Below are 22,414 nucleotides of genomic sequence, written 5' to 3' on the forward strand. Positions count from 1 at the left end.
ATATCCCTGAACCATTGAGGGTCACACAAGTACCAGTGTACTTGTTATCGTTGAGATAATAAATTCAATGAGTTGAATTTATAAGAAAAAAGTTTGATAGAATCAATTGATAAGCTTATAAATAAATTTTATAAAAGCTTATAGAAATTTTGAGAGCATGATTATTAAAATAGTCAAAGGGAGAGCACTTGTCTTTTTTAGACATTAGTGATCTCAAAATTAAAGTGTGTATCATAATAACAAACAAGTTGAAATTGTCACATCGATAATATTGGATCGTCGATTGGAATTATGATGAGACTAATATAATGGGAGCATGGATCATGGGCTTGTAAGAGTATAAACTTATCATGCTAATTTTTTAAAGTTCAAATGGACTTTAATAATTAAATTTTATTTTAATTGAATTAAAATATAGCCCATAAAATTTTTTTAAAATATTGTATTGATTTATAAAATATGAAAATATTCATGATATTATAATTTTAAAAAACTTGCACACAAAACAAAATAATATTAATGCATGATATTTTAAAAATATATGTATTAATTCCAGATTGGCTATGACTGGCATGCACTAAGAATCTTTAATTAAGTTAATTAATCTAATTAATAAGTAAAAGAATGATTAGTATTAAAATAAGGATTTTTATTCTTATTTGAAAAGATGCATTCGAAAGAAATTTTTGACGATAAAAAAAAATTTAGCTCTCAATTTTTCAAGTCTTCGGCTACCTTAATTATTAGGTAATGAGTCGATTTTTTTTCGTGTTCTATCTTTGCGCAAAATATCTTCTATACTTTCTAGTGCAAGTTAGAAGAGGAAGAAGTAATCCGGTCGTGGACCTGATTCGGAGATTGAAGAAAGGATTTTCAAGAAGATTGTTCGTACAGAATTCAACAAGATCTACATCCGCTAATATCGGAATAATTGCGGCCAAATGAAATTTCACTGGTAAAATTATAAAACTCCCTATTTATGCTCATTTCGTTTAAACCATACGAGTGTCCAAAGATAATTTTGAATGTCAAAATAAAATTTTAAAACTTCCGCTGCAATTTCGACACGAGAAAACCGGTTCCACAACAGTGGTATCAGAGTTAAGTTCTCTTTATCATATGGTTCTCATCATGATGAGTATTTTGTTCCTAACTGCACAAGAAAATTTTTTTTTCTCCCAGAAATCGCGCCTCTGAAAATTTGATCTTAGAAAAAAAAAGTTAATGTTCACGTTACTCGTGAACAGTGGCCCGGGCAGCGTGAACAGTGCCCCGGGCAGCATATATTTTTCATCAAAAAGGGTTAATGTTCACGTTACCTGGAATTTTTAGACCCGGTGCGATTTTTATAATTTTCAAATTAATTTGAGTTAAATTTGAATTTTGTGAAAATTTGATTAATTTACTCTTAAAATTAATTTTTGATAAAATTACAAATATTCTTTTGTAAAATAAATAATTATACTCTCCACACCCTCTTTCATTCGAGTTTGAATATCAGATTTTTTGTTGAGAAGAAATTGTCATCCGGCGGAGGGTAATTCCAAAAATAAATGTGGTATCAATTAAGCATATGGGCAACCACACGAGGGAAGCGGATTTATAGAATAACTATTTAATACTTAAATTTTCAACTTTTTATTTACTTTCTTTGATCATCTTACCTCATTCATTGGTCATGTATCCCCCTCTTTCCATTTCTCCTCGAAGAACAATCTGTCATTTACAAGGATTTTGATTCGTTTTCGGTATCTGGGTTTTGTTGTTTTCGGTTGTTGGATTTGAATCTTGGAAGTGTTGGAACCCTAGACATGGCGGCGGCGGCTAATGGGCAGGGTATAGAGCCTGCCGTCTTGGATGACATCATCAATCGCTTGTTGGAGTTCCGCAACGCGAGGACTGTGCGTCAGGTGCAGCTGTCGGAGAATGAGATCCGCTCTTTATGTGCGACGTCCCGTGAAATCTTCCTCTCGCAGCCTAATCTTCTCGAGCTGGAAGCACCTATAAAGATCTGCGGTATGATGTTTTACTCTCTGTTTCTTGTTTTACGTATGGGATTGTGTGTATTGATTCTTGGTTGTGTGCGCGTGGGTGTGGAGCTTTTGTGTGTTTGACTTCTTGGTTTCGGGATAATTTTCTGTGCATTTGTTTGTTCGGAGTATGACGGTGTATTTTTTGTCAATTTTGGTTTTTTTTTTCGATTGGTTTGATGTTTTTCAACTTCTGGCACATGGTTAGCAACTTAGCATTTTATACTGTCATTGGAAATGGTTGAATGTTATAGCCACCATGTTTAATTTGAAAATGAATGTGAGACTATTATCTGAGCGGCTTCGACCATTTGAAGTGCTGGTTTGCAATGGTGTCTCATGCATGTTACTGTAGTCCAGCCTTGATTTGCTTGAATGCTCTCATGGAGGCATTTTTTCTGTTTTCAACCCGTGTTCGCCAAAATATGTGAATGTTTTAGTTCAGAAATCAGATATTTTTTGCTGCAAAACAGTGTTTAATTGTAGTCAGATGACATCATGAGTGACGGATTAACATCACCCCACCGGGTATGTGTTCATTTTAGAGAAGCTGTTAAAGGATATGAAAATTTGACCTTTATTATCCTACTAGATTTCTGAAGTTGTTTAACAGCTTCGAAAACCTTATATTATAGGAGAACAGACTTGGAGCTTTTCTTTTCCCAATCCAGTGTTACTATTGGCTGTCATTCAAGTTATTATTTAGAGCTCTACTGTATTAGTGTATTTACCTTTCCAAGAGGGGGAAGTGCCTTGTTTTGTGGTCGTATGTTGAGACTTTATGTCCTCCTATCCGGATAGAAGCAAACTAGCAAAGGAAAAGTCTAACCTTGTTGTATGTATTTCTGTGAGCTGGTGAGTCAATTCTCCATTACTATTGGCAGCCCTATGCCTGTTTCAACCTCGCCACATATCTTTCTCTGAGGTGGCAAAACAAATGCTCGATCGCTGTTGGCTGACTGCTGCATAGAACGTGCACAAATTCTGCTTACATATTTTACATAGTTATTAAGGTCTTTATCTTTTAATTTGATAACCTTATAAGCTTTGAATGTCCACGTGTCCTGATAGGAGTTTGACTGACTTCATTGTTATGAAAGAAATTTTTTTATTCTAAAATTTTCTACCTGACCTTTTAATTCACACTTTGACTGTGACTAACTTCAAGTTGACATGGATGCTTGGCTTGCAATCGTACAACTTGTGTTGGCAATGGCAGCTTTCACCAATGTGTTTGGAAACTTTCTGTCTCTGATCAGAATCATCAGATACGTTATTTCATGTAACGATGTCTGGTGAATCAATCTGAAAACAAGGTTTGGAGACTTAGAGCTTCAAGAAAGATTGAAGGTGTACGAAGTAAACATTTTTGTTTAGGTCAAAGGAAATGATGAAAGATGATTGACACAAGCGAAGGAATTCTCCTATGCTTCTGTAGCATGTGTGTGGATAATAGAACAATAAAAAACTGATGTTCCTGATGGCTGGTATGGAAATTATAATCAATTTGTCCAGCAAAGTTGTTTTTAAAGTAATAATCCACATAAATGTTACATATATAATAGATGAAAATGCCAAAACAACATCTCCTCCAGAGTACCAAACAAATTTTGTATTTTAACATTTGAAATCAGATTTCTAAGTTTCTTTTGTGGTAAAGCTGGTGCTTTGAGAGAAATACCTTATACGCCAAAGCAAGACCAGGCGAAATATACAGTAAGCAACTCTATATACTATAAATAGCTTAACCATTCTGTGAAGACTGAAGTCTTTTTTTAGCCTTCAACAAAACTTGTATTGTAGGAAAAGATTGGGAAAAAATGTGTTTTATTGCAGTGTGGGCAATTTATCTGAAGCTTTAATTTATTGTGTCTAAAGCTAATGATTGCCAGACCCTGAAACCTACAGACGTGGTATCATGCTAGCGTTGGCTCTTTATCAGTGTGCAGACATTGTGATTTATTATTCCTCTTTTTATTTTTTGTTGGTTGTAGTGGTAGAGCGAACGGAGGTTTGCCTTCTTGCATTACAAGGTCTCGTATGTAAAGTGTCCGAGTTTCGTTGGAAAGAAGGTCAATGACCTTCGTTGCGCTTCGAGAGAACTTTTTTCTTGCAGCATGCTGTGACAATACGAGTCTATTAGATTTATGAATATCTCCAGTTGCTGCATTTCCTCCAACCTGTTACTTGAATTTCATTTCTCCTCCTACCGCCCCTGTAGCATAAATCACATAAAACTCTATTTAACTTCCATGTCACATAATACTAAAATATTTTTTAAGCGCGGATACAAAAGTTTTTGTTAATATGTTCAATATTTTTGAAGCTTCAGTGAAGAGGGGTATGTCTGTGGGCTTTATCGTGCACAGACTTCCACTGCTGACGATGTACCTGGAACAGTTGTTTAATTGCATATTTCAACGTCAGAAGGGGCAAAAAAAGCTCTGAAAATATTGTTATGATCCTCTCCCTCTTGATGATTTTAAAATTTGGGTCCAGTCAAACTTTTTGTTTGAAAACTCTAACCCTCCCTGGTCAATGTTTTTGAAATACACTAGGGAGGGTTAGTTAATTAAAAAAGCTTTGACTGGACCTAGAACTTAAACTGGCCCCCTCCCTCTCCCACCAGAAAGTTGATTTGGTAAAGACAAAAGAATGACTGGACATAATTGATTCAGTCACAGGGCTTACTCGTAGTTCTTGAATTTTTATACTTCCGCCTTATTGAAGATATATACTTCAGGCTTGCTTCATCAAAGTGATCGCAGTATGTTTTGCAATTTCTCATAATTTTCTTGTATATGGATACAGAGGAATCTTTGCCACAAACGATCTCAAAATTGAATTTGGTGACAACATTTGCTAGTTTCTATTTCTCAGGAAAACCTTGCAATCTAAAACACAAAATGTATGAATACGTCAACTTTTGTAGCTTTTGTATTCTTATTTTAATTGTTACCCCTTGGATAACAAAATGCATTGATGGTTATACATTTTGATCTATCTTTAACAATGTTTAAATGGCGGGAGGCGGCGACAGGGCGGTCGGTGACCTCCTAGGTGTTTGAATTTTTATAGATAATCATATATAATCAAACAATATAATCACAAATAGTCATAATTGTTTTTGTAAGACGTGTAATTAAATAATGTTTATACATAAAGAAGCTTCACACAATATAATATCATCTAGATAATCTGCAAATAAATATATAAACTCCTCATCATATGCTTTAGGACATGCTTCAACTTGTTCTACAATATCCGCAATATGATTTTTTCATCCTATAAACTCCTTCTTTAATAAGTCTCTTACATAACTTGCATGTGATCCAATCTATTTTCTTATTATTATACAACACCCTATATTCCCAAGCAATCTGGTTGTTTATCCTTTTCCGCCATTATTCTTCAACAATAAATCAATAATAATAGGAAAAAAACACAAATTTGATTTTGAAATCACAAAATCAAAAATATTACAAAAAATATGTTAGATAATAAATGTACAATGCCTAACCTAAAGTTTCTTGCTGCTGGCGGCGGCGGCGGCGGCGGTTTGTGTGGTAGGCTTAGTGGTTGATAGTGATAACCAAAAGTTAAAAAAAAAGAAAATGGAGAGTGATTTAAATAATTAGGATTTTGAGTTTTAAAATTAGTTGACTTTGACTAGTTTTTTAAAATTTTTTGACTATAATTTAAAAATGTTGACTGCTTCATCTTGTTAACATTTCTTCTTATTGACTTGGAAACAATGTAAAATAACTTTCTATAAATATAAAAATAAACTGCACAAGATCGATAGGCATAGTCATCAACCGTGTCAGACTTGATCAAAATGTATTTGTTGATATTGTCGGATATCATATTTGCTTTTCTTTTTTTTTTTTGTCTCTTTTTATGGATACTTCTATCTAAGCTTGTAGAGGTATCTGTCTCCAAGAAATATCTCCCTGGAATCTATAGCCATAAATATCCTACACGGTCGGATATGACTTGTAGTAGTAGCTGTGTTACTTATGAAATTGTATGAGAATAACTCGTCTCTTGGAAAAAAAATTGGAAATGAGAATATTTGGTTCTTGAGAAGGTAAGTTGAAATATTGCCTTCTCTAATGCTGTCTCACTTTTTTAATTTTGTTGCTTTTGTATTCGTGCATGCGTTTTCTCTACGCATTTATGATGCGTTTCTGTCCTCTTCTATGTATCTGACTTTTTCTGGTAATTCTTAATATGCGTGAAACTTTTTTGTAATGTTAAGAGCTCTATGCCTAGGTATTGAAATTTCAAATTTTTGTGTCTAGCGCCTGAAACTACTCTTGAATATTTTGTCAAAATTTACATAGACTTGAATAATTCTTTTGTTTTCGCCTATAATTAGGAAAAATAAGTATTTTTTTCTAGAACGTGAGAATTAATCACAGGCAAAAGACCAGCTCCTTGGCCTTGTTTTCACAATCACCTTGTATGTTCTGTCTTACAGTAATACTAGTTTTTCTCCTTCAATGTCACATTGCATTATTACTAGTTTTTGTGATTTCTTCAACACTGTTAACTATGGATTGAAAGATCGTTTTTGGTTTCAGTGGGAATTCTCTCGTCATGTCTCTAATTTAAACTGGATATGTGAATATAACATTTTTTTTTATCGTTATTCCAGGTGATATTCATGGGCAATACGGAGACCTTTTAAGACTTTTTGAATATGGAGGATTTCCTCCAGAAGCCAATTATTTGTTCTTAGGGGACTATGTTGACCGTGGAAAACAAAGTTTAGAAACTATCTGCCTTCTTCTCGCCTACAAAATCAAATTTCCTGAGAATTTCTTTCTCTTACGCGGAAATCATGAATGCGCCTCTATTAATAGGATATATGGTTTTTATGATGAATGTAAACGTCGATTTAATGTGAGAATATGGAAAATTTTTACTGATTGTTTTAACTGCCTACCTGTGGCAGCTCTTATAGATGAGAAAATACTCTGCATGCATGGTGGTCTCTCCCCTGATCTAACAAACTTGGATCAAATTAGAAATATACCTCGTCCTACTGATGTCCCTGATGCTGGTTTGCTTTGTGATATACTGTGGTCTGATCCTAGTAGAGAAATTAGAGGTTGGGGGATGAATGATAGGGGAGTTTCACACACATTTGGTCCAGATAAGGTGGCCGAATTTTTGATGCAGCAGGATATGGACCTTGTTTGTCGTGCTCATCAGGTAATAATTTCTGTTGTATTACATGATTTGCTAGTTTTTGTTTCTTCTGATGAGTGGATGCTTTGTTGGGCAGGTTGTAGAAGATGGCTATGAATTTTTCGCAGATAGGCAACTGGTTACAATATTTTCTGCACCCAATTATTGTGGAGAATTTGATAATGCAGGTGCTATGATGAGTGTTGATGAGAGTTTGATGTGCTCGTTTCAGATTCTAAAACCAACTGATAAAAAGAGAATATTGTGAAGCAGTTTTGATGATTGTGGTAATGATTCTCCGTGAATGCCCTGGAACTCTTAGCTTCCTTTTTTTTTTCAGTTCTTCCAATTTTGGATCAGTAAGGAACATCTAGATCTATCCCTTACATTATGCAATCATTGATTTTATTGTTATTGGCTGTTTCTCTGATTTTTTTTGTTGTAATTGTTTACTGGTCTGCTGGCTTCGAAATATGTAAAAGATTGTCTGAACCATATGCAATCTTCTTGTAGTTATGTGAACTAGTTCAAGTTATTTTCTTATTACAATCCCATGTAGAAGTTGAACAATGTGTGCAGAATTTCAAAATCAATGAGATCTCAAGGTATTGATCTTGCGTGAGTATGGTTTCTTTTAGATTTTTCTTTTATTATATTTTAGGTGTGTTGCAGCGAAAAATTGAAGAATCTTACAACTGTTATAAATGATGGATTTTTTAAGTTTTATTCATTAAGTTGGTTGTGTGTTACTACGTTGTGTAAAATTTTTACAGGCTTTTGTTGGTTTTTGTACTTCTGGCTTTGTTAGGAAACAAAACGATCTTAAGTGTGACAATCTTTTGTAGATCTTGATTAGTGTTTCTTTTTTGTTAAATACATTACTATTTCTAAATCTGCATACATCTTAATTTATTGTTTACCGATGTTGCTTCTTTTTCGTGTGCCTCAGTTGATGATGAACTTTCTGGAACTTAAGAGAGGCAAATCTGGTATTTTGGCTGTTTCATATCCAAATGAGTTATTCAAGTAGTGTTCCGGAGGCGTGATGGGGGGCATTCGTGCGCACTGCCATGAGACGCCACAGTATTGTTGTTATTATTTTAGCATACTCATATTCTGTCATCGCAATTTACTATTTGACTTTGTAGATACTCCGGTTTTGTAAATTGCGATGCAATCGTAGATTCTTGATTTGGTTGCAAGGTTGCCTGTGATGAATGCTGAATTTCCGTTAAAAAGTTATAACTAAATTTTGTACTGGACAAATGTGCTCGTGTACATGGATCCTACTGTCTTGCTGATACTTAGCACGCCTTGTGCATTTTGGACGCTTTAAAATGGTTCCTCGAGTTGTGAATTTTGGACGCTTTAGAAAACTAATAAGAGAGAGATACGCAATGGTTTTATTTCTTCTCATGTTCAAAAGTAGTTTTTTTGCATATTTAGACGAAAGCCCCGAATTGTTTGGCCTCAAAATAATGGGGAAAAAGATGTAATTGTGTAATTATCCTATTTAAATTTATTCATCAAGGAGGACACAAATAATTGTCCGTATCTTTATGAATATCTTAGATCAAGTGAAATAGGAATCCAAAGATTTATTGTGATGTCAAAATTAGAAATGATTTACCAACTCGAAAAAAATCAAGTTTGAGATTTTCGGGTTCGGGATCTGATAATTGATCTGAAAAAAATGATCGGGTTGGGTCGGGTTGGGGTCGGGCCAACCCGGGTTGACCCGAAAATTTTAATTTTTTTATAAAAAAAAATATAAATAATAAATATTGCTTACATTTTTATATATTGTATGTCTGAAAAAAAATTTATTGTATATTTATATTGTAAATTTTCATAATTTAATATTTATTTTGAACATTTTTTAGATTTTTAAACAATTGTTTATTTGATTTAGTAAATGTATTTTATTTTCTACGATTAGACTTTCAAATTTAAATCATATATATGTGGGAGATTTTGTTATTATGTGTTTAAATTAAAATATTTTCTTTTGAATTTTATTTAATTTTCTTTAAAAAAATTTAAAAAAAAATTCAAAATCGGGTTGATTCGGGTTCGTGTTGAGTGTTTTCGGGTTGGCTCGGGTTGGGTTCATGTTGAGCAATTTTTGAATAGTACTATTGCTCAACCCGACCCAACCCACCCGAATTGACGCCCTTATCATAACAATTCCAATTTCAGTAATTATTTTATTAATATTCAATTTATTTCAAACTTGCTGGGGAAGCTTGCACACATTAAAAAGTATTGAAACATGTAAATTTCAATTTTGTAGGGTACATCTAGGTATGTCAATGGATCTGGGTAAAACCCAGACCCACAATGGACCCGTCCCATCTGGACAGGTTTGGGCATATCAAACGGGTCATGGGGAGGGTCTCGGGTCTAATTTTTCAGACCTGTCTGGGTATGGGGCGGGTCATGGGTCCTATAATACCTGTCCTTTACCCGCCCCGTATATGTAGATATAAATATTATAGGGTTTTAGTTTTATTAATTTTCATTTTTTAGCGACCCACTCCAATATCAACCATAGACATATTTGATTCTTTAGGTTAATTGAATTTTTAATCGGGCTGGGCTTTAGTTTATTATCAAAATAAGTAAGACCAATTATAAATAAAACCCTACACCACCATAACTATTAACTATATGCTAAATTCCACCTCCAAATCCGTTAAGCGGCATTTGAGAAAAGTTAAGAGAAGAAAATCCATTTGTCGTCTATCTATCTAGTTTGACCGCTAGTGCTTCAAGGTATCTTTCAAATTATTGTATTGTTAAATTAATGTTACATTGAATAATTGTGATAATTTGGATTTAGGAAACTGTTTTTGAAAGATACCAATTGATTTCGAAGTTAGTCACGACATTTAGGCCACGGAATTTGATTGTTTCTATGTCATATGCTCCTGCTGCTTCCTCTTGTGTGTCTTTATAAGAAATCAAGATATCAAGAACAATATAATGCCATTACTTCAGAGAAAATTAATGAAAATCAATAACCAAAAAAAATTAGATTTGAATATAAATTAAAGTGTTATTATTAATAATGATATCAATTTGATATATAGTTTCAGATTACCTTCTTAATGATGCTACATATTCTTGCCTAGTCATGTGCTTCATTTCATCCACTTCTTTCTCGTAGTTCCTAATATGAATTAATATTTTGGAGGTCGTAAATTATTATGAGAAATACAAATATTGGAATATTTATATTTAATCCAAACACTTTATAAAGCAATTGGCAATCAAGATCACTGACAGGAAAATTTCAGAATGTGTTGTATTAAAAATTGGTGTATTACATAAGTATGAACAATATCAAAATTTAGGTAATGTGTTGTATTAAAAATTGGTGTATTACAGATGGAATCTCAAGATGAAGATAATTTTATATCTTCTACAAATCTTCATGATAGCAATACAATGATTCCTTCTCAAGAGAATAATGAAGATGAAGGTATTGAAGGGAATAAACATGGTGATGTTAACATAGAACCTGAGGAGATTTCAGAAATTAATGGTAAGAGAAAACGTACATCGGACGATTGGAATCATTTTAGAAGAGTAATGGTGGATCAAATTCAGTATGCTGGAGTGTAATTATTGCAAAACTCGTTTGAAAGCTTCTCCGACTTATGGTACTAATCATTTGAGAAAACATTACGATAAGGCTTGTAAAAAGAGACCTAGAAAAATGGATATTCGTCAAAGTTTTCTACTTTCTAGCACGAAAGTTAATGGTAGCCAAGAATTGTCGACACATATTTTTAACCAAGAAGAATCAAGGAATGAGCTAGCTAAAATGGTCATCTTACATGACTATTGTCTTAGTATTGTTGGACATATTGGATTTCGGAAATTTATTGCTAATCTTCAACCTTGCTTTAATATGATTTCAAGAAACACACTTAGAAATGATGTTTTGAATATTTATCATGTTCAAAAGAGTAAGTGTTGTAAGGCTTTGGACAAGCTTAATTCCAGAGTTGCTATCACTACTGATATGTGTACATCAAGCAATAATAAGAAAGGTTTCATGGAAATAACCGGACATTATATTGATTATTCATGGATTTTTCGCAGTTGCATTTTGAGGTATGTGCAATTTTATATTGTCAATCATTTATGTTTTTAGAAAGAAAAAATTATGACATTTATTTATTTATTGTAGGTTTATATATGTTCCAGCTCCACATACGTCCGACGTGTTGTCTATTGGTTGAATCATTTATGGAGTGGAATATTGACCGTAAATTGTCAACAATCACAGTGGATAATTGCACCACCAATGATTCCATGATTCATCTTCTCGTGGACAAGTTTTCGAATTGTGATTTGTTATTGAATGGAAAGGTATTTCATATTCGTTGTTGTGCTCATATTCTAAACTTGATTGTGAAAATGGTATGGAAGTAATTAGTGGTGCAATTGAAAGAATACGTGATAGTGTTATCTTTTAGAGTGCTTCACCTGCTAGAATAGAAAAATTTGAGGATGCTGCTCGTCAGTTGCACATTGAATGTAGTAAAAAATTATCTCTTGATTGTAAAACTCGTTGGAATTCAATTTATTTGATGTTAGAAACTGCTATATAATACAGATATGTGTTCCCAAGGGTTAAATATCGAGAGAGATACTTCAAAAATGTGCCAACTGATGAAGATTGGGTGAATGCAATTGATATATGAGGGAAACTAAAAACTTTTTATCAAGTGACTGAGATGTTTTCTGGAACACTTTACCCCACATCTAACTTTTACTTTCCAAAGATTTGTGATATCAAATTAAAGTTAGATGACTGGTTGAAGAGTCCAAATCCAATTATTCGAGGTATGACACAAAAGATGTTGGAAAAATATGAAAAATATTGGGATAATTGTTATATTATGATGGGAGTTGCTGCTGTATTGGATCCTAGATATAAGATGAAGCTTGTTGAATTTTATTTTCCCATAATTTATGGGGAAAGATCACAATCTAAAGTTGATGAAGTTCGACAGAATTGTTGTGATTTGTTGGTTGATTACCAATCCAAGACAACAAAATTATTGGGAAATAGTGGTGGTTCAGGGATTGCTTGGACTTCATGTGTTTCTAATATTGATGCATCTGATAGTGAAATTTTAGATATGTATGATAAATTCGTGGCTTCAAGTTCAAGCCAAGCTGCGTCAAAATCCCTAACCGAGTTGGATATGTATTTGGAAGAAATTGTCTTGCCAAGAACTCAACATTTTGATATTCTTAGTTGGTGGAAGACGAATGAGGTCAAATATCCAAATTTACAGAAAATGGCAAAGGATATTTTAGCTATTCCTGTGTCAATTGTTGCATCTGAATATGCTTTTAGCAATAGTGGAAGAATAGTTGGTCCTCATCGTAGTAGGCTTAATCCAACGACTTTGGAGGCAAGGTGAGTAGAAGGTAAATAAATCACATTTTTATTTTGTTATTGTACTTTCATTTTAATTTTGTTATTGTACTTTCTCTCTTTAAATTACATTTTTTTACCGTTTTAAATTACAATTTTATTTTTTCAATGTAATTTCTCTCTTTAATTTTGTAGGTAATTCTTCAAATAGTTTGCCAACTTGTCCCACCATTCTTGATGAAGAGGAAGATGATTATGAAGAATGTATCTGAATTATTGCATACTTGCAGATTTTATATTGATCTGTTTAAGTTCTGTTATGACTTATTTTTGGGGATGTCAAGATTTTTTTTGGAGAGCTAATATCTCTTTTTTATGTAATTCTTTATGTCATAAAAATACTTTGTTTTTTATTATTAAGTGTGGTTGAAGATATGAATTAGTTTTCTATTGTATTGTATTTAGAAACTTTTTTTTTTCATAATTAAGTCATGTGAGAAGAATATTATTGTTTTTATTTTAAAAAAATTCGGGTCTCACGGGTCTACCCGATCTCGTTTCGTATTCGGGGTGGGGCGGGTCTGAAGAATATTTAACCGGGGTAGGCGAGTAATGGGTCGAATTTTTCTTCATGGGATCGGTCTTGGGTTTAGTCATACCCGCCCCATTGACATCTCTAGGTACATCGATGGTATGTATCATAAGTTATTTGTTTTGATAAATTACACAAAGACCGTGTCATGGATTAGTTTTGCGAGCCGGATTTGCAACCCAATTCGATTCATTTTATGTTAAAAATATTATTTTTTATTTTAAATATATATCAAGTTAACTCGTCTCACAAAAAGAGATCCATGATACCGTTTTATAAGAGATTTATTTTAGATAAATCAACTTGTAAAACAATCTAAATACCATGTATCATTATTGTGTTGATAAAATAAGTTGTCACTCCCCCACAAAAAATTGGCTTATTCATATATGTTATTTCAAATCTCATCTTCTTTTTTTTTTTAAATCCAATTTCATCAATGTGTATAGAGTCGAATATATAATATACATTTTCTAATTCGTAATTAAACAACCATAAGTCATTCATATAAATACATCCCCTGATATTCAGATCTCATTTCTCTTTTTTTTTTTTAATTATTATTTGTAAGAAGAGAAAAACTTGTCTAAATCAATTAGTCTCATGCATTAGATGATAGTGAATAGGAGAACCACAATTCAGCCTGCAATTATTTCCAAAAACTAAACATAAATTATTTACGTATACTTTTGGTCTAACGGTTGACGTAATATAAGACAAGTCACTAATTTTTGATATTATTTTAACATTTTTCGATATCACACTAATATTTTTCGATTTCACATCAGCACTACGGTGAAATAGGATTGAAATAAAAATTAAAAATTAATATACCAAAAACCAAATTTTGAAAACATAGTGAATCAAAATCCAAAATAGCGAAAGTTTCGTTGACAAATAAAAAGAAATCATTTTATCAAAATCCAGAGAAATCAATAATTTATTTATTTTCTAATATCGACCGAATTTCGTCCATATAGTACAAAGAAAATGGATGTGTATGGATCATTAACCACACATGTCATTCCTTTTACAGTGCAAGTCGAGAGAAAAAAAATTCCATTTATAAACATAGATTCTCCAAAGCCATTCTGGCTCGTTTGCAAGAGAAATATTAAATGGCCTCATAGTTTCATTAAAATTAATCTACTCCCTGTATAAATTTATTGCTATCTCCAAGTATACTAAAATAAGTTGAGTTGTATTCAAAGATTGCTCCATTACTTGTTAAGTCTAACTCAACTACCCACCTCCATTAATACAATTTGCATGCATTTTCGATGCGAAATCAATTGCATTTGATTGAATTATTCACTAATTGTTGGGTAATCGGTTTTCTCGTGTCCAAAAACGCAGCGGAAGTTTTAAAAAATTTTATTCGACATTCAAGTAATGTCTTTGAACACTCGTATGATTTAAACAAAATTTAATCATTCATAGAGTGTTTATGAATTACCTTTAGTGAATAAATCACTTGACACCAACTATTTCGGGATTAGCGGAGATAGCTCTTGAAACATTCTCAACGAACAATCTTATTGAATTCTTCTTTCTCCAATCGAGTCCACGACTGAAATAATTTTTTTATCCTCTAAATTATACTAGAAAATTTAGAGGAATTTTAACGTTTGAAATCAAAAAGACAAAACGGCTCAAATTTTTGTTTTCTTGATGAAGGCCGAAATTTGAGAGAGATGTTGTAGATGAGATTTTAGAAAATAACATATAATGGAGGCTAGGGTTTGTGCTCTCCTTACTAAATATTGAATCCTTAACCTTGTTTCCTTAGTTGTAGACTTAGGTTCTGAAGGATCAGTTTTGACACCTTTGAATGTGTTTCAAACACAATATTCTCCATAAACTGCAATAGCTTGTGTTCTAAGAATAAATACACCGATGAATTAAATCGAGTTTGGTTTTCAAACCAAGCGGAAGATACTCGAAATAATCATTCGTTAAGAAAATTGAATAGTTTAAAGCCTTTAGCTTGTGTTTAATCTGAATAACTGAGGTAAGGGAGATCAATTTTGGCTTGCATCAGTTCAGTTATAGAAAGAGTTGAACTGATCAAATCAGTTTTAAAACAATAGTTAAACAATTAAGGACACAAGATATATTTATGGATGTTCAGAGACTATAACTGCTCCTACGTCACCTGTTGGAACTTTTCAAGTTCGCAATCTTGATTTTGATGTTAACAAAACTTGTTAATTTGTGTTACTAATAATCTACCTTGGTGTGCAGAAGCTAGGATCAGTCACGAGCTGTTTACATCGCAAACTAAAGACCTAACTTATCGCACAAACTGAATCAGTCTAACTGTTACGTCAATTGAGCAGTCCAGCTAATTGTCCAGTTGATAGGTGGTTCAACAAGAGAACCTCAGAAGCCTGGCCAGCCGAAGGAGTGTTCAACTGATGAAGAATCCCAGCTGATCAATTCAACTGAACGAGAGTGAAATCAGTTCAACTGATGAGTCAACTAATTTCACCAGCCCAACTGAAGATCAGTTCAGCTGACCAGTCAGAAGTATTAGTCAGAATCTTTCAGTTGTGTATGAAGACAAACTCTTTCAGTGGATTCCAGCTATGCGTGAAGGTACAAAGCCATTTTCTAGTCAAATGACAATAATGGACGTTGCATCAGAGCATTAAAGACAAAACGTTTCAGAAGGGCAGTCGAAAAGTCGAGATACAAAGTTCAAGAAACGAATTCAAGATGCAACGGATACAATAATTGATTCTCACTGTACGATCAGTTTTTTCCACCTATATAAAGAGATCGGTGAAGACTCAATATACAGAGAGTGATAACAAACTTAAACGCAAATACGAGAAAAAAAGGGCACGCACTTTGCAAATCAACTTTCAGAAGCAATTAGCCCAGAGGGACACTTCAACGTGTTATCAGCTTAGTATATAAGCTTATCTCCCTCAGTGTGTGAGAACATCCTTGTTCAGTTCTCACACACAAACACTCTCATCACCACTCAAATACAGTCTTCCACAAATACGTTAAACTTTTATATGTAGTTTTTGACACATAAACGTTAAAGAAATGTTGGCTGGAAAGTGCTGTCTTCAGTCATAGCTAGGAGTTCAGTTTAGGCAGTAGTGTAAGTCCTAGCTAAGTGGGTTTGTACAAAGAATTGTATAAATCAAAGTCTTCTAGTGGATCCTATCCATGGAGGTAGAAGGGGTGACGTAGGAGCATTTGAAGTCTCCGAACATCCATAAACATATCTTGTGTATTTAACTGACTAACTGCTGTTTTCAAATTGTTTGGATCAGTTAAAGTATCCGTCAATTCAGTTGTCACCATAACATCAGTCTGAACTGATGAATGCAAAAATTAATCTACCATTTTTCAGTTATTCAGTTTATATAAGTTAAAATATTTTCTAATAACAGTCTTCTTCACGAAGGATTACTTCGAGTTTCTTCAGCTTGGTTTTAAACCAAACTCGATTTAATTCATCGGTGTTAATATTCTTAGAGCACGAGCTATTGTAACTAATTGGAGAATATATTGTTCGAAATACCTTCAAAGGCACTAGCACACTCGGTCCTTCAATTGGTATTAGAGCTAGTTGTTCTAAGAAGAACATTTGAAGAAAACTGTGTTTTAAAATTTGTTACTTTAAAATAGTGTTAAAAGCTATTTAAAAGTATTTCATAAAATTTTCAAAGCTATTTGAAAATATTTATATATCGCTCTTTAGCAGAGAGTTGAGAGGATTGGTTCTGCAACTAATGTTGTAGCCACTTCTCTAGATTCTTAGCTTTGAGGTTTTAATCAGCCTGCAGCGGACTGAGAATCATCTGCAAAGATGCACAGCTAAACTGCTCGATGAACAAGATTTCAGTTGCAAGCCTACCAGGTCAGTTGTTCTTCAGACGAAACTCATCCATGTTGAGATGTTGGTCGATTTAATCACCAGCTGAATTCCACGTGACCCTAATCAGAGTCTGCTCGACCAGTTGAGTAAGCACAGAGGTCAAGTTCAAATGCAGTTTACCTCGTTTCTCTAGCAAATTGAATTCACAACCGATGCAGCATTTCAAGTAGTCAAGACAACCAGCTGATGGTATATCCACTTCTGTCATACAAACCGACTGATATATGTTGTTGTTTAAAATATGCTATTGTTGTAGCAAGTTTTCCTATGTACTCAAATGTAAATACAAGGAAATTTATTTAATAAACATCATATTTATTCAGTTGTGTTTCATTGTGACTGAATGGATATTTCCAGATTTCTTGTGTACATTGTTTGAATGATTATAACCTCTGAATGGATGATTAGATAAATATTTTTCAAATACGGGCGTTTATTCAGTTTCTGAGGGGCAGTTTTTCTTTAACCCTCAAACTGAAATTTCAATCAGTTTTTTTTGTTAAAAATTCAGTTGTTGAGAAAAATTCTTTCTTTTTCGTCAACTAAAAAGTGTTTTCTTAATACATTTAAGGGTTTTTCAATTCAGTTTTGGAGGGGGAGTTTTCTTATCCTCTATCTCTAAATGGTTTTCAAAACTTCTTTAATTTAGTTCTTGAGGGGGAGCTTTTAACGATGTTTGAATGTAATAACCCTTGAACTGAATATATTGTGGTTAACTGCTCAAGTTTTGTGATCATCAAAAAGGAGGAGATTGTTGGAACTTTTCAAGTTTGCAATCTTGATTTTGATGTTAACAAAACTTGTTAATTTGTGTTACTAATAATCTACCTTAGTGTGTAGAAGTTAGGATCAGTCACGAGCTGTTTACATCGCAAACTGAAGACCAAACTTATCGCACAAACTGAATTAGTCTAACTATTACGTCAATCGAGCAGTCCAGCTGATTGTCCAGTTGATAGGTGGTTCAGCAGGAGAACCTCAGAAGCCTGGCCAGCCGAAAGAGTGTTCAACTGATGAAGAAACCCAGCTGATCAATTCAACTAAACGAGAGTGAAATAAGTTTAACTGACGAGTCAACTGATTTCACCAGCCCAACTGAAGATCAGTTCAGCTGACCAGTCCGAATCATCAGTCACAATTTTTCAGTTGTAGATGAAGACAAACTCTCAGTCGATTCCAGCTGTGCGTGAAGGTACAGAGCCATTGTCCAATCAAAGGAAAATAATGGACGTTGCATCAGAGCATGACAAAACATTTCAAAAGGGCAGTCGAAAAGTCGAGACACAAAGTCTAAGAAACGAATTCAAGATTCAACGAATACAGTAATTGAGTATCACTGTACTATCAATTTTTCCCTCCTATATAAAGAGAAGATCAGTGAAGACTCAATATACAGAGAGTGATAACGAGATTAAACACAAATACGACAGAAAAAAGGGCACGTACTTTGCAAATCAGCTTTCAGAAGCAATCAGCCCAGAGGGACACTTCAACGTGTTATCAGCGTAGTGTAGAAGCTTATCTCCCTCAGTGTGTGAGAACATCCTTGTTCAGTTCTCACACACAAACACTCTCATCACCACTCAAATACAGTCTTGCACAAAGACGTTAAACTTGTATATGTAGTCTTTGACACATAGACATTAAAAAAGTTTTGGCTGGAAGGTGTTGCCTTCAGTCGTAGCTAGGAGTTCAGTTTAGACAGTAGTGTAAGTCCTAGCTGAGTGGGTTTGTACAAAGAGTTATATAAATCAAAGTCTTCTAGTGGATCCTATCCGTGGAGGTAGAAGGGGTGACATAGGAGCAGTTGAAGTCTCCGAACATCCATAAACATATCTTGTGTATTTAACTGACTAACTGCTATTTTCAAATTGTTTGGATCAGTTAGAGTATCCGTCAGTTCAGTTGTCACCATAACTGAACTAATTAATGCAAAAACTAATCTACCCTTTTCAGTTATTCAGTTTACATAAGTTAAAATATTTTCTAATAACAGTCTTCTTCACGAAGGATTACTTCGAGTTTCTTTTGCTTAGTTTTAAACCAAACTCGATTTAATTCATCGGTGTTAACATTCTTAGAACGAGCTATTGCAGCTCATTGGAGAATATAATGTTCGAAATGCCTTCAAAGGCACTAGCACACTCGGTCCTTCATCACCCCTTCTACCACCTCAGGTAGGATCGACTAGAAGACTTTGACTTGTACAACACCTTGTACAAACCTACTCAGCTTAGAACTTAGGCTACTGCCTAACTGAACTCCTATTCTATACTGAAGGCAGCACCTCCCAGCAAACAATTGTTTAACGTCTATGTGTTAAATACTACAGACAAAAATTTAATGTCTTTATGAAAGACTCACTCAGCTAAAAAAATAAACTAAACTTTCTGTGTATGCGAGTGATTGTGTGAGAATTGATCTAATCAGTACAACACAAAGATGTTCTCACACAGTTGGGCTAGTTGCTTCAGGTAAGCTGATATAAAATAAGCGAGCCTTAGTTTTCTTCACACATTTGTATTATTGTTGTTGTCGATGTTGGTGTTCTTATCTTCAACGGACTTGGTCTGATATTTATAGGCGCTCCGCTGACCGTACACGAAGACTCAATAATAATGTTCGTCCCATTCGCATGTGCTTCCTTAGGATATGTCTTGCCACTCTGTCAACTGTTCTGGAAGCTTTTCTCTTTTCAGTTTTGCTGCAATGTCCATTATTGTATCTTTGTCTGTGAGGTAGCTTATAGCCTAAACCTTGTATATTCGCGCTTAGATGTATTCCATTGATAGTTCTGTCGTGATGTGCGAACGGATTAGTTATAACTGATGCTCTAAACTAGTCAGTTGAACTATTTTTCTGAACTGGTCTGGTGAAATCAGTTTGGACTGATTTAACTGTATCAGTTACTTTGTTCAGCTGAGTTCTTCATCAGTAGAGCACTTCATCAGCTGGTTGGGCTTCTGAAGGTCTTATGCTGAATTACTTATCAGTTGAACAATCGGTTGAACTGGTTCAGTTTTAGCAATCAGTTAGCACTTCCAGTTGGCGTCTTGACAGCTTCAGTTTAGGCTTCGGGAACTGATCAGTTTGAGATCCGATCAGTTTTAGCTTTCTGTGCGCTAGGTAGATTTGTTAGAAACAAAATAGCAAGTTTTGTTAACATCAAAATTAAAATTGAGAACATGAAATGTTCTAAAAATCTCCCCTCTTTTGACGATAACAAGACATTTAAAGTATTTTAAAAATTTTTAACGTTTTTCTTTTAAAGAACACTCAGTTTGAGCAATAAAGAAAAGTTCCTCCTCAAAAACTGATTTGGAAAAGAGTTTAAAACAATAGTTTTAAGAAAGTTTCAGTTCGAAAGATAAAATATTTTATCTTTCCTAAACTTCACTTTTTTAAGAAAGTTGCATACATGGTTTGATTATGTAAGCAATAATGTTTTATTTTTTGTTTTCTTCCCTAAACTTCACTTATAAATAGACATCCACTTTTCATTTCAAAATCACACCATAACACCAAATCCTCTCANGCACTAGCACACTCGGTCCTTCATCACCCCTTCTACCACCTCAGGTAGGATCGACTAGAAGACTTTGACTTGTACAACACCTTGTACAAACCTACTCAGCTTAGAACTTAGGCTACTGCCTAACTGAACTCCTATTCTATACTGAAGGCAGCACCTCCCAGCAAACAATTGTTTAACGTCTATGTGTTAAATACTACAGACAAAAATTTAATGTCTTTATGAAAGACTCACTCAGCTAAAAAAATAAACTAAACTTTCTGTGTATGCGAGTGATTGTGTGAGAATTGATCTAATCAGTACAACACAAAGATGTTCTCACACAGTTGGGCTAGTTGCTTCAGGTAAGCTGATATAAAATAAGCGAGCCTTAGTTTTCTTCACACATTTGTATTATTGTTGTTGTCGATGTTGGTGTTCTTATCTTCAACGGACTTGGTCTGATATTTATAGGCGCTCCGCTGACCGTACACGAAGACTCAATAATAATGTTCGTCCCATTCGCATGTGCTTCCTTAGGATATGTCTTGCCACTCTGTCAACTGTTCTGGAAGCTTTTCTCTTTTCAGTTTTGCTGCAATGTCCATTATTGTATCTTTGTCTGTGAGGTAGCTTATAGCCTAAACCTTGTATATTCGCGCTTAGATGTATTCCATTGATAGTTCTGTCGTGATGTGCGAACGGATTAGTTATAACTGATGCTCTAAACTAGTCAGTTGAACTATTTTTCTGAACTGGTCTGGTGAAATCAGTTTGGACTGATTTAACTGTATCAGTTACTTTGTTCAGCTGAGTTCTTCATCAGTAGAGCACTTCATCAGCTGGTTGGGCTTCTGAAGGTCTTATGCTGAATTACTTATCAGTTGAACAATCGGTTGAACTGGTTCAGTTTTAGCAATCAGTTAGCACTTCCAGTTGGCGTCTTGACAGCTTCAGTTTAGGCTTCGGGAACTGATCAGTTTGAGATCCGATCAGTTTTAGCTTTCTGTGCGCTAGGTAGATTTGTTAGAAACAAAATAGCAAGTTTTGTTAACATCAAAATTAAAATTGAGAACATGAAATGTTCTAAAAATCTCCCCTCTTTTGACGATAACAAGACATTTAAAGTATTTTAAAAATTTTTAACGTTTTTCTTTTAAAGAACACTCAGTTTGAGCAATAAAGAAAAGTTCCTCCTCAAAAACTGATTTGGAAAAGAGTTTAAAACAATAGTTTTAAGAAAGTTTCAGTTCGAAAGATAAAATATTTTATCTTTCCTAAACTTCACTTTTTTAAGAAAGTTGCATACATGGTTTGATTATGTAAGCAATAATGTTTTATTTTTTGTTTTCTTCCCTAAACTTCACTTATAAATAGACATCCACTTTTCATTTCAAAATCACACCATAACACCAAATCCTCTCATCTACAATCACACGTGTAAAAGTGAAATAGGGGATTTGGTGTGAGAGTTCATAAGAGGTGTTTTATCATTGGATGGAATATGATTAGTAGAGAGAAAGTGAATGTGAAAATCAGATTGTTCTGAGTGAAATACTCCGTATTTTCAATTCTCTTAAACAAAGTGATCTCTTTGAGATGTCTGCTTAGCTTGTTATTAAGATTTTGTTGTTGCCTTTTATAATTATTATTTGAAACAATTGCAATTGTGGACAATCAATTATTTGGCTTTATTTCTAGAATTTCAGTCTCATGGAATGTTATGATTTATGCAATGGAAAAAATATTAGTTTTTTTTAAAAAAAAAATGAGGACTACGTGAAGTAGA

At 33.8% G+C, this 22,414-nt stretch overlaps 1 protein-coding gene across 1 annotated transcript; it reads left to right on the plus strand.

Moving 5' to 3' along the window:
• Window positions 1–1,560: 1,560 nt before the first annotated feature.
• On the plus strand, window positions 1,561–8,428 carry LOC140980686 (serine/threonine-protein phosphatase PP1 isozyme 2). Its single transcript, XM_073446669.1, has 4 exons — window positions 1,561–2,016; window positions 6,691–7,250; window positions 7,324–7,513; window positions 8,176–8,428. The coding sequence occupies exons 1-3, from the start codon at window positions 1,812–1,814 to the stop codon at window positions 7,492–7,494; spliced, it is 936 nt and encodes a 311-aa protein (XP_073302770.1). The 5' UTR covers window positions 1,561–1,811; the 3' UTR covers window positions 7,495–7,513; window positions 8,176–8,428.
• Window positions 8,429–22,414: the final 13,986 nt, after the last annotated feature.

The sequence above is a fragment of the Primulina huaijiensis genome, chromosome 7 (genome assembly GCF_012295235.1).
Source record: "Primulina huaijiensis isolate GDHJ02 chromosome 7, ASM1229523v2, whole genome shotgun sequence".
Taxonomy (NCBI): Eukaryota; Viridiplantae; Streptophyta; class Magnoliopsida; order Lamiales; family Gesneriaceae; genus Primulina; species Primulina huaijiensis.

What these genes read in the sequence shown, in the direction of transcription:
- LOC140980686 (XM_073446669.1), top strand. Translation starts at nt 1,812, where the DNA reads ATGGCGGCGGCGGCTAATGGGCAGGGTATAGAGCCTGCCGTCTTGGAT. An exon ending in AGCACCTATAAAGATCTGCG is followed by an intron (nt 2,017 to 6,690) that starts GTATGATGTTTT and finishes TCGTTATTCCAG; the next exon opens with GTGATATTCATGGGCAATAC. An exon ending in TTGTTTGTCGTGCTCATCAG is followed by an intron (nt 7,251 to 7,323) that starts GTAATAATTTCT and finishes TTTGTTGGGCAG; the next exon opens with GTTGTAGAAGATGGCTATGA.